Source organism: Lathyrus oleraceus, chromosome 5 (genome assembly GCF_024323335.1).
Source record: "Lathyrus oleraceus cultivar Zhongwan6 chromosome 5, CAAS_Psat_ZW6_1.0, whole genome shotgun sequence".
Classification (NCBI taxonomy): domain Eukaryota; kingdom Viridiplantae; phylum Streptophyta; class Magnoliopsida; order Fabales; family Fabaceae; genus Lathyrus; species Lathyrus oleraceus.
Genome location: NC_066583.1, coordinates 625652853 through 625666608, shown reverse-complemented (window position 1 = coordinate 625666608; position 13756 = coordinate 625652853). Strand labels below are relative to the sequence as shown.

The following is a 13756-nucleotide window of genomic DNA, read 5'->3' as shown; positions in this document are numbered from 1 at the left end:
TAATTTCATGCGGGAAATCAAAGATAAGACGTTGCGGAAGAAGGTTGTCAATGCAAGTTATGCATTATCAGAACCTTCTTTCAAACACTACCACGAGGAAATAAGATTGTCAAACGAAGATGCGATACAGTGGATCAATAGTATTCCATTGGAGAAGTGGACTAGGGCATACAACAACAGTCATCGTTGGGGCCACATGACAACAAATCTTGTGGAATCAATGAACTCTGTCTTCAAAGGCATCCGTAACCTACCAATAACCGCTTTGGTGCAGGCTACATATTTCAGGCTAGGGGCGCTGTTTGAAACCAGACGCTCAAAATGGAGTTCAATGTTGCAATTTGGACAGTTGTTCAGTGATGCTTCAATGAAATTCATCAGACATGAAGCTGCCAAAGCAAACACACACGTGGTTACAGTATTTGACCGAACTAAAGGTTGGTATAGTGTTGCCGAGTCCATGGATCACAATGAGGGCATGCCGATGGGACAATACATAGTCGAACTAGATAGAGGTTGGTGCGACTGCGGAAAGTTCCAAGCCTTTCGTACCCCCTGCTCCCATGTCATTGCGGCATGCTCAAAGGTTCGAAGGGATCCATCCTACTTGCTATCTGAAGTTTACAAAGTCGCAAACCTTTCAAATGTTTATAAAATTAGTTTTTCCGTAGTGGCAAAAGAGGATTATTGGCCAGAATATCAAGGGGACATCGTCTGGCACAACGAAGTTATGCGAAGGAAGAAAAAGGGTCGCCCAAACAGCACCCGGATTCAAACCGAAATGGATACGACGAACAAAATGGTTAGACTATGTAGTTCATGCCGTCAACCAAGTCACAATCGTAATAACTGTCCTAGTGTTGGAACGAGCACAACTAGATAAATTTACATGTACCTCTATTGAAATATATGAAAAACTAAATTTATTTCATATTAGACGTATGTGACGAAAGTACCATTACATAAACAGTAACACAAATAATTATAACAAATACAATACAATAACTATGCAATTACAACCATCAAAACAATTTTAAACATGTAATGCATCATCCTACGAGCGTCTTGGTCGGTCTTAATATCCACCCATTCACGCACTTCTTCGTTTTGGTTGAACGTGTACACAAGCCATTGTATTCTTCTATTCCGTTCACCCTCTCCAATTTCTCCCTCTAACTAACTGTACAACGTCCGATTAAGACGTTCAAACGTATCTGTGTTCCAAAGTCGAATCTGTATCGGAGCCGCAATGGCGGAAAATATTACATCAACTTTCGTTTCTGGATGTATGCAACCATTGTTGAAACAAAGAAAATTGAAATTGATGGTGGTTGAACTAGACAAATTATGGTATTAAGAGATGAGTTTGAGTGAAAAATATTGTATCCAAGGCGTGGTATTTATAGAGACGGAACATCAATTGTACAAAACACGTGGGCGCCTGAGGGATGTCGCCCACAATGATATGCAAGCAGACGCCAGATGAATTGACACCCACACAACCCAACACACATAGACGTCACTAGCATTGGCGGCTCCTCATGAGGGCCAATGCAGACGCCACTAGCATTGGCGCCTCCTCATGAGGAGCTCAATGCATGCGCCAATGCTATTGAGGTCTCCTCTTCATGCAGTGGGGATGCACCAATTCATCTGACGTATCCTCTTCAAAACATAGTTATTTTGGTAATTTTTTTGAATAATTGATTATTTTTTATTTTTAAAAAAAAAAATTCAAGGGAAGTTCCTATTACATAACTTTGGTACTTTAGTAATAATAACAATGTTGTGTGTATAAACAAATAATAATATTCAAATTCAAATGACCTATTTATTTGATTCAAATTCAAATGAAATATATATTCAAATTTTATTTATACTTAAGATAGGAGAATATCATACAAAGTAAACATTACAACATCTATCTTGACCTAATAACTTCACCTTTCATAGCAAGACACAAAGCACCAAGATTTCCATCACTCTCAACTTCCACACCAGGCATAACCACACTTCTACTTCCCACAAACCCATCTTCCCCAATCTTAATCTCTCCATATTTCACCATTCCACCTTCTTCACCTTCATATATATGTCCAAACAACAATGCCTCTCTTCCCACACAACCACCTCTCTCAATCTTCACCATTTCAGGATTCAACATTGCTCCATTGCTATCCACGTAACTACCGCCATCAATTTCAATCTCTGCACCCATCATTTTCATCCATATCACAAATAAAAACGACCCATTTGTCATATCCATGAAGTAATCACCAACTAGTGTTCTAATAGCTTGCCATGTTGTGTCCATTATGATTCTTTTGCTCCATATTGGTATTGTTTCGCCGTTTTTTCTTTTTCCTACAAGAACCCTTTTTGCTATGGTACATGATAATGCAGCTGTGAAACCTGAGAGAATCCAGAAGAATGGAAGTAGCCAATGGAGTGGGAGTTTCTTGGTTTCCTTAAAATAAACAACCATGTTCAGAGGAAAGAAAATGGATAGACCGATTACCATGTGAGGTAAAGCTGTTTGTAGAAATGGCTGAATGAAGAGTGCTGAGAATGTTTGATACCATGTTCTTGTTAATGTTAATTTCGGTTGAGTTTTGTTTTTCAGTAATGGTTCTTTTTCAGGCAATGCTGGTGGTGATGATGCTATTGGACAGCAGGACAAGTCAACCTTAACATTGGATTGTTGTACGAGGTTTCTCCATGCTTCTGGGAGCGGTTGTCTGTTACGGACATGCTGACAGATCTCATAGATTAGTGAACGGCCATGATCAATTGAAGCACTTTGTGTGTTGGAAGTGGCTGAAATTACATCCAAATCATTGCTTTTAAGATATGGATTGAACTCGAGCTTCTGTGATTCTTCCATTGAAAGATTCTCATTGATGTTTATCTCTCCAACGTCAATGAAAGGGAATTGATTTTCATCCCATGGTTTAGAACAATCCAATGCAATCTCGCGGGCTTGTTCGTCGTCTGGAACGGGTCTTAGTTGAATTTGGAAAACATAACAAACTCCATTGGAGGAACTAACACGGCTTTGAAAATCATTAGCAAGGAAAAGCAAAGGACGTGAATCATTTTCGTCTCTAGGAATTGCACCTGTCTCTGGTGGAAGAATCCCTGTTGGAATAACTTTGCCTCTGTCTTCATTGATGCTTGTGTCATATGGCCTTAACTTGAATTTCACATACATTTGTTGTCCGTCTTCGAACCGCATGAGCCTGCAATAGTTTGAGTAGTAATGCAATTCGGCATATGAATCAGCATGTCTAAGGGAACTCCATACTGCTTCACGAACATGTGGAGCACCCTTTACCAGTTCTTCCCTTGCAGCAAGTCCGCACACAAGCCAGCTTGCAAAATCAGAGAGTGTTCGAGCATAAAACGCATTTCCTGTTTTTAGTGTTAAGTCAATGAGAGTATAAGGAGGAGGAGAATCAGAAGAGCCTGTAGGAGGTTCATCTTCAGAAAGTATCCTCAATGCCGCACCTCGTGCGTCGATTCTTGCATCATCATCAGCACTCAAGCTATTACTATGTCTTACTAAGATGGGGTAGCTTTTTCCAGGGTGAAAAATCTTGTGCATTGGAACACCTTCAAGTTTGTTGTATATTTTCAATTGCCCTTTTCCACCAACACCGATGCGATGGAAATATCTTGCTTTAGCATTCATAGTTGTTGCAGCTAAATTTGCAGCCAAATTTGCAACTATTTTCTTGTAGTCCATGTCCATCTCCTCTATTCTTTCATCAAAATTAGCATTTCCCGAGTTCCTCATTGTAACTCGGGTTTGAGACCCGATGTAAACACTACCTTCATGGAGTATAGAATTCATTGGAGCAACTGAAAGTGCACCTAGAATGACATTCTTTTCAACAAGAGAACCAGGGAGAATTAGGCTTTGACTACCTACAACTGAGTTATCTTGAACCTCTATTTTTCCACAAGCATATCCATTGGAATAGTTGAAACCAGTGATTATGCGGCTAAAGTCACCAAGATGAACACCATCACCAATTGACATTAGCTCAGGGTTTGAAACTGGATTGATGGCTCTAATGGAACAATGCTTGCCAATTTTGGCACCTAGAAGGCGTAAGTATACGCAGAAGGCTTCTGTTCCTGAGAGAAGCTTTGTAAATCTCAGGTGGCAGGAAAGGGTCAATTGGTTTTGAAGCCAAGTTTTGAAGTGAGTTTGATTTTGACTTTTCAGTAAACGAGTCAAAGAACAGGTGAGAGAGGTTAGTATGAGACCATGAAGCAAGTATGCACATGTAAATGAAATGGAAAAGGCAATGGGATTTGATGGTACATTAGAAAACATTGTAGCATATGCAGTAATAGTGAATGGTATCCAATGGAAGGCTCCACATATGCATACAAATGAAAAGCCTTGGAATGAAACAGGTTTTTGGAAGAACCATGTATACATGAAGTAAGTAATAGCTGCAGCAAGGGAACTAACAAAGCCAACAAGATAAATCCCCAGAAAATGGTATATAGCTTCAGACTCAGTTTTGTTGGTAGTAACAAGCAACACTGCATTCTGAAATAAACAAAAAATGAAAATTATTATATCACGATTCATATAATTATTATATGGAATGAACTTTTTAGCAATAAGGCATTCTATTAGGATATAAAATGTTTTGGTACTCCGAACTAACCTCTTTAACATTATTAAGCTTTGTAGGTTTGAGCACATGTTGGCCTCCTTCAACCTTTTGTAGTGGTTGTATCTCAGCTCCTTCTTTAACAACACTTCCTTTTTGAATAACAGCATAAGGTCCAATGGAAGAATTCCGGCCGATCCTAATAGGATGGAGACTTAGAATTCCGTTCTTAACCTCATGGCTTTGAACCAGAACCCCTTCAGAAATGACAGCTTCATCTCCAATTGAAACCAGCGACGGGTCTGTGATGTCAACCGTGTCAAGCAAAACTGAGGATCCGATTCTTGCACCGAGTATCTCAAACCAGTACTTCAGAAACACTGTTCCTTTGAGGTGTGTGGCTAGAACTTTCGATGAAATGTCCTGACTTTTATAAAGTGCCCACCACTTGACAAAGGCCATTGAATATATGGATATTTCAGGAGTAAGAGCATAATTTGGCCTCAAGAAAGAGTTTCCGAAAAATGAAATGCAAATGCATGTAGAAGCAATGCAAAGGATCCAAGAAAGTGGAGCCAAAGCAAGTGAAACTAGATAGTTTGACCAAGGAATTCCGCACGCTGACTTATCAACACTTGCAATGAGACTTTGAAAAGTAGTGATGGATAGATAAGCAGGAGAAACCAAAAGGGTAGAAATGAAAACAAGTGCTAAGGTTTGAAGTGCATATATACTCCATTGATGAGACTTGGACACATCCACGACAAATTCAGTAGATTCGGTTTCATCTTCTGGAGCATAGGATGGATTGTTCATATGGTGAGGTTGAGACTTCAACAGAAGATTCTCTGAGAAGTTGGCCAATTCTTGAATGCAGGATGCACTGAAAACGTCTATAGCTGCAACTGGAACTCCGAGGAAATCTGAGAGTTTTTGAGTTGCTTTCACCACACCAATTGAATCAATTCCATAGGTTGACATGTTGTCTGTGACAGAGATTTTGCTTACCGAGATTCCAGCCTGCTCAGAAATAAGCTTTTTCAAGAATTCCAGAATTTCCTTGGTACTGATTCTTGGACTGGTTAAAGGTGTACTATTTGCTAGCCGCGCCCGGGGTGTTCTTCCTTCTTGACACGTTCCTGTAGTGAATGACCTTACCAGTGTTTTCTTTGTCAGAACAGGTTGTGGTACCAAATTCAGCGTTCCATCTGCAAACTGTTTGAGACATTCAAATCTTTTAATTTTTCCTGATGTTGTTTTGCTGATGGTTCTAGGCTTGATCAACTTGACAGAAGCAACATTGACTCCATGTTCTTCGGCCACGCGTGCCTGAATATCTTCAACCACATCTTTGCTAACTGGTTTTCCATCCCTTAATTCTGCAATCACAACCAAGCCAACCTGATCAGAACCATCCGGCAAGGAAATCCCTTTTGCCGATAAAGTTTCTTCAGGGACACCAATGACAGCACAGCATCCCGGACGAAGAAATTCAGACGAATTTTCGACTGTCTTTTCAACATCTGAGGAATAGATATTTCTTCCAGCAACAATGATAAGATCCTTGATTCTTCCAGTGATGAATAGTTTTCCGTCTATTACCCTTCCCAAGTCTCCAGTTCTTGTGTAGACACGTCCAGGATGGTTCGGAAGCTGATTTTGAAAAGTTTTCTGACTCAATTCTTCCTTCCCCCAGTATCCTATTCCTGCACTTGGACTACTGATCCAGATTTCACCTTCCTTTCCATCTTCCTGAAGCTCTTCACTGCCATCTGGATCAACTATTCTGATGTCAATGTCGGCATTCCCTGGATGAACATATCCACAACAAACTCGTCCTTGCCAGTCAACAAGTATAGGATTGCCTTCTCCAAATGCACAACTGACAAACACACAATTCTCTGCTAAGCCATATCCCGGAGCCATCGCCTTCTGAGACAAGCCATAAGGACTGGTTAGCTCAAGAAATCTTTTCAATGTCTTCTGTCTCACTGGTTCAGCAGCAACCATAAGAAAAATCATGGATGAAAGGTCTAGATTCTGAAGTTTATCCTTATCAGTAGACTCTAATCTTCGGACGACTAACTCAAAAGCAAAGTTAGGTCCAGCACTGTGAGTTGCGTGATACTTGCTCATGGTTTCTATCCATAAAAGTGGTTTCTTGATGAATGTCATTGGCGAAAACAGAAGCGCAGTTCCACCGCTGACAAGAGCTGTAAAAAGTCCTCCAATCAGCCCCATGTCATGATACTGAGGAAGCCAACTCACTAGCACTGTCCTTGAGGTGCTCTTGTACCTACTTTGCATCAGCTTAACGTTGTGAATCAGTCCTCCATGAGTGATCATGACTCCTTTAGCATCACCGGTCGAGCCTGAAGTAAACTGCAAGAAACATATATCACCAGGCTGAGATTCACACTGATCATTATATTGATCCTCCACAGCATAACTTCTTGAGTTATTGACCCAAGTATCAGTGTGCAGCCACGGAAGACTTGGCCACCGAGCCGAGGATTTCCCATTTTTCAACGTGATGAAGTTCTTCACTAAACCTGCACGGACTGCTGAGTGATAAGCTACTGTTGATAAAATTGCCCCTATGCCACATGATTTAGCAATGTTCTCGATTTTTAAAAGTGCTTGTCCACCTCTTTGCATGGGATCTGGGGGAAGAACTGGAACTGGTATAACTTTAGCTCTTAGGCATCCAAAGAACGCATCAATGAAATCTAGGCCGGGAACATAGACTAGAAGAACCTTGTTTCCAGGTTTGATAACTGGCTTTTGGCTTTTTAAGAGCTTACTTGCAATGCAAGAAGCTCTTAAATGTTGCTCCCTATATGTCCTCTTACCTATCACTATCCCTTCTTCATTTATCCAACTATAAAGGGTTCTGTCTTGAGTGACTCGATGAGTTCCCCAGTGCTTTAAATAGTTATTCAAAGTAGGCAAATCGGGAAATTCCACGCCGGGCAATTCAGCTAGTTCTTTAGGTTCCTTTCTCTGAAACTCGGTTTGCAAAGGAAACAAACTCTGCATAAGACATGCTTTTTGTAAGTGCATGTATATATGGAAAACATGACTGCAAAAAAGTACTTAAATTTCAGATTATTTAAATCAATACCGGGTAAAAATATATAAATGCCAAATTACCTTAGAGTAAGGAAACACTGGCAAATCACTGCTATTTGCAAAGTTCTTGCACATAAGAGCCATGGCATACGAAGAATTTCTCTCTGTGAGCTCAAATGCCATAAGTCCACCGACATAATATGTATTCCTTGAACCTTGGAGCTCTGATTCCAACTTTTCATAGAATCCATTTTTCATATCTGCATTCAAACATGAAATATTTAGAAATCCTATTACTTGAAAAGGGGTATTGTGGAATATAGAAACCACTGAAATACCTTGGCTACTAATGTGAGGAAAATACTTAAAGCGGCGCTGAAGTATGAAGCTCTCAATTTCTCCTCCCACGGCTTCTATTGCCTTGATTGCAAGCTCAGTGATAGCTGGCCCCTTAATATCAAAGGAGTTTCCGTAAGACCAGAACAAGAATATATCAGAGTCGGCGTAAAACTTCTGCATGGCAACTGGATTTCCGATCGTACTCGGATCTTCCATATATTCATTAAAATAATAAAATCCAACTGGCATATGATCAAGCCCTTTGATCTTAAAAACAGTGGTGTAGTAGTCATTTGTCTCTACTTTGCTGAATAACTCCTTTTCAATGTCACTAGCATCCATCACCTCTGCTTCACAATCTGCCGCGACTTAAACTCATTAGGTATCTTTCTTGGCTGTAGCGTAAATATGGTCAAATAGTGAAGTTAGAAAGTTTACATACCTATGCAAGTTGAAGGCACTGATCTGTAAGTTCTTCCATATTTCAATGGAAAGTTACCAGAGACTACAATCTTATCAAACTCCAGAGTTTCAACTTCATTTGCACTCTTGACATTAACAGTGACACTGTCAGAATTACGCCTTATTGCCAACACTTCAGTGTTACAGTGAAGTTTTATAGGAAGTGATTCAGCAATCTTCTGCCAAAGACTTGTATATCCACCTTTAAATCGTCGAATTTTTCCAGCCATGGATGTTCTGGTAAATTCATGAATATAGGCATAAGGCATGTCTTGTATGAATCCATATCCTGAAGCAGTATAACCATATGCAACAGATTTAGGAACTGATTTGAGTCCATGATGCTCAAGATATTCCGGAGTTAAGTCTGCCGCAACTTCACTGACAGCATGGATCCCGAAACGACCCGAACTCTTCACCTTTTCCTGTGAATATCACAAGAAGAATTAGCAGGATTCATCTTTCAATTGTCATCTCATAGGAAGATTAACAACAGAACAAGAAGACTAACTTGGATTTTCAATGTAAGTGACATAACAGATACATAATCATCAGCAACTTTAATATCTCGGTATTTTCCCGAGGAAGTGTCGATAACAGCAAGCTTGTGGGAGTCCAACTCTTCGAGTGCGGAACCCGTCTCTTTTGCCAAGTGAAAGATTACAGGAGCACTGCTTGCGGCCAGAACTTGCCCACCCAGGTCATAAACTTTTCCTGCATAAACATATTAAGGGCCCATTTGTTGCCGTTTTCTTTTCCTAATTTGTTTTAATAAGCCATCAATTTAGTCTATAAAATATATACAGTCTTTACTAGCTAGTGTACCTTCAATTTCTACTGATTCACACATGCCACCAACTGCATGATGTTTCTCCAAGACAGTGATATTATTATACCCAAGCCTTGCCAATGCATAGGCAGCTGATATGCCACTTGGACCGGCACCTACTATTCCAATTCTGGTGTTTACCGGCAATGAAGGATGTAGCTTAGAGAATTGTTCCTCTATTGATCTTTCGGGATCCATCTCTGAAATTCAAAACCTGCAATATGCAATAGCTTTTGAAATCAGCTGAGGAAATGATTACTATTACAATGGCGACATTCAACTTTAGGGAATTTAGCTAGAATTGAAATAAGGGAAGTTACTAAATGTAGACCATGTTTGGATAATCAACTTAATTTGGCACTTATATCACAAGTGCTTATCATATAAGTCTTGTGTATAAACTATTTCTATATCAAAATTAAAATAAATTCAAGTTGTTTTCATATAAGTTATAAGCCATTTTCTTAAGCTAACATGGAGAACTTAGAAAATAAGCTGAAAACAACTTATAGACATGTTATTAGTTGTTTTCGTAAACTCTCCAAAACAACTCTAAATATTTCTGTACGTAGATAAACTCAAATTAGTCAATCCAAACAGATTATCTGTGAGAAAATGCTAAGCAAGTTTGGTTATGTAGAGAATTTAACATGATCTTCTAAACAAGATTGTTTTTCTTTCCTTAAGGAAAAGTTGCTAAATATAGAAAAGACATGATTCACCACTTTTATAGAGACATATGGTATATACCTTTTGAAATGAGAAGTGTGCAGTGTATTACAATCTTGGTGAGGACTTAATTAGCTAGGAGCATTGCATGCAACACTTGCTGTGATTTCAAGATCATTGTCAGTAAATAATGCATGACAGAGAGTTCCACACACATGTTTATGTTGTGAGAAAATACCAGAAAGATTCTCATACCAAATATGAAACATGTTAGTATAGAAATGATCAAATAAGTAAAAGCTAGAAAAAGTGATTGTAAGCATGAAAAGAGGGTTACAAAGATAAGAGTAATTAAGTTGTTTTATACTAGTATTTACCTGAGTGATGATGAAACAGATTAATTTGGTTATTTTCAGAGGATGCCAAATGGCATGTAATGAAAACTGAATGAAACCGCTGAGCTCATTGATGTTATATATATAATATAAATGAAGGGTCTAATTGAGATTATAAAAGTAAAAAAAAAATGATATAAGAGTAGTGACAAGATGAAAATATTGTTTACCTAGTCCTCGATAACTACTAGAGTTTTACTGTCTGTTCAACATATGCCAACTTAGGATTATCTAAGGTATATTACCTTGGAACAATCCGTCTGATGATGACATGTTTACCTCGTCCTTGTCTTTGGGGTCATTAACGTTGCTAGATCAAAAACTTTTCTCCTACTAACTACAAACACATGCAACTAAATCAAATTGTTGGAAATTAATTGCATAGTAGTTCGTCCGACATCGACTAGAAATGAACTAAACGAATGATATATAAGAGATATGACTCGTATACTTGACATCGACTAGAAATGAACTAAACGAATGATATATAAGAGATATGATTCGTATACTCAACGTATAAAATTTTGAGTGTATATGTTGTGTCCGTATCTCAGATGCTATTTTTAGTTATGTAGTTGCTATCGATATTTTCGGAATTTATCATAACTTTGATTTGGTTTGATTGGTAACATTCCCTTTGGTGTCAAAGAGTCTAACATGAAAATTTACACAGAAAAAAATAAATATTTTTTTCTCTTCGAGTATAAATATTCTTTTAAATTATTAAGTATATTTCTTTTTTAAAATATAAGACTAATTAAGTTTTTTTTTTCCTACCCAAATTACAAGTCATTTTATAAATAAAAGTTCAAAATTCAAAATTGCTTTACAATATCTATAATGTTTTCCTCTATTATAGTATTGTTTATTACTCTTTTTTTTCTTCAAATTTCTTAATTTATATTTCTCGTATTATTAATAAATAGTAATTTTGTAAAATAGTTTATAATTTTTTTTTCATACAACATTAAATTTTTTAATTAATTTATGTGAAACGCTAAAAAAAAACAACTTATAATTTAGAAAATTTGTTATTTTGTCTTGGAAAATAAATACTCAATATTTTTACACAGAATGTACTGAATTATTATTGATACTCTAAAGTTTTCTTGATATATGATAAATATACCATGAGTGTTTATAATTAGAGTATGTAACAGTGAGTTTGGCTATAATATGCTTTTGAAGATTCGGAATCATCACAATGTGCTTATTTATACTAATAACGGAATTTTCAAAGCTTGTGATTATGAAATGTCCATTATTTTATTTAATTTAATTTTTGTCTTTCTTATAGTTAAGGCATCAAGTTCTGCATATTATTGAATATACACATTATCTATATTTTTTAGTACAAGTTTATACACATATTATTGTATAAAGAAAACAACCAATGAATATCTATGTGGTCAGCGCTTATGAATAGTTTATTCTAACTTGCTTTATAACTTCAAAGTTTTTGGCACATCTTTGGTTTTTTTCGAGTGCATTTGAAATCTGCCATATAAAATATGTTCTTTATTTTAGTTTTTATAAGAATCAACTAAGAATGTCAATACAAATCGACTCAACGTGTTTAGATTTTTAAGGAGTTTTAGTACCCTCGAAATTTCTTTTCTTTTTAGTAAATAAAACATAAATAAAAATGATTAAATTGCACTTATTAGCTCATTAAAAATGGTAGTTGATTGTATTTAATATTTTAAAATGGTGTTTCATTACATTTCATCGTAATTGTAGTTTATAATCGAGATGGTAATATATATATATAATATATATATATATATATATATAATATATATATATATATATATATAATATATAATATATAATATATATATATATATAGATAATATATATATATATATATATATATATATATATATATATAGATATATATATATATATATATATTATATAGAATATATATAATATATATATATATATTAGATATATATATATATATATATATATATATATATATATATATTATATATATATATATATATATATATATTATATATATATATATATATATATATATAGATATATATCTATATATATATATATATATATATATATATATATATATATATATATATATATATATAAATTTATTATAACTTATGTAGAATGTTTGTTTCTTCAACCACTTATTAAAATATAATTTTTTATTTTGATTTAAAAAATTAAAATATAAAAAATTAAGTTATATTTGAAGAATCAACTTACACTAATTAATGTTTTTTTCCGTACTTTCTACAATTTATTGTCCAATTGAACCAAATTATAACGGATAAAGAGTGAAATATGAATAGTGCATCGTATAAAGCTCGAAAAATATTGATTAATGTAAATTATTATTAAAATATAATTTAATTTTTCAGATTAATATTTTCTAATTCAATTTGATAGATTATATATTTAGGGAGGAGTCGGTAAAGTATTCAATCCACATATAATATAATAAATTTTATTTTATCTTCTATCACATTAATATCACATTAATGTGCTCTAAATATGGTGGGCAAAACAAAATGAAAGTTCACAAAGAATAACATTCTCAACAACAACATAGGCCAACAAAAAAACAACAATAACAACATTTTGCTTATATCAACAAAAAACAACAACATAACTCAACAAAAATATTAACATTAATACATACTTTTTACTTATCTCAACAAAAACAACAAAATAACTAAAGAAAAACATGAACATTAACACAAGCATTTTACTTGTATCAACAAAAGCAACACCATAACTAATAAAACCACAACAATGACACAAATATTTTACTTGTCTAAACAAAAACAACAACATAACTCAACAAAAACATATACATTAACACAAATATTTTATCAATATCAATAAAAACAACAACATAACTCAATAAAAATAATAACATAACTAAGAAAAACTAGAACAATAATACAATTTTTTTATTTATCTCAACAAAAATAACATCATAACTCAACAAAAACAACATCATAACTCAACAATAAAACAAACATTTATTTGTTTCAACAAAAACAACAGCATAACTGTTGTAAAATATTTTACTGATATATTAAAAAGTAATTCTTACATGTTACATCTACATGCTTTAAATAAGAGAGAATAGAAAACCTAATGAGCTTTGACTAATGGACCTCATTACTAATAGAAATAATTACTATTTACAATCTAATATTTACAACACTCCCCCTCAAGCTGGTGAATGGATATCTATCATTCCCAGCTTTCAAGTAAGTTGCCTGAATCTTTCTGTTGGTAAGCCTTTTGTTAACACATCTGCCAGCTGATGCCCGGAAGGAACGTAAGATGTAGTTATCAGTCCACTATCCAACTTCTCTTTG

At 35.3% G+C, this 13756-nt stretch overlaps 1 protein-coding gene across 1 annotated transcript; it reads right to left on the bottom strand.

Moving 5' to 3' along the window:
• Nucleotides 1-1921: 1921 nt before the first annotated feature.
• LOC127082523 (uncharacterized) lies at nt 1922-4029 on the bottom strand. The gene has a single exon (XM_051022763.1). It carries the CDS (start codon nt 3851-3853, stop codon nt 1922-1924), a length of 1932 nt encoding a protein of 643 aa, XP_050878720.1. The 5' UTR covers nt 3854-4029.
• Nucleotides 4030-13756: the final 9727 nt, after the last annotated feature.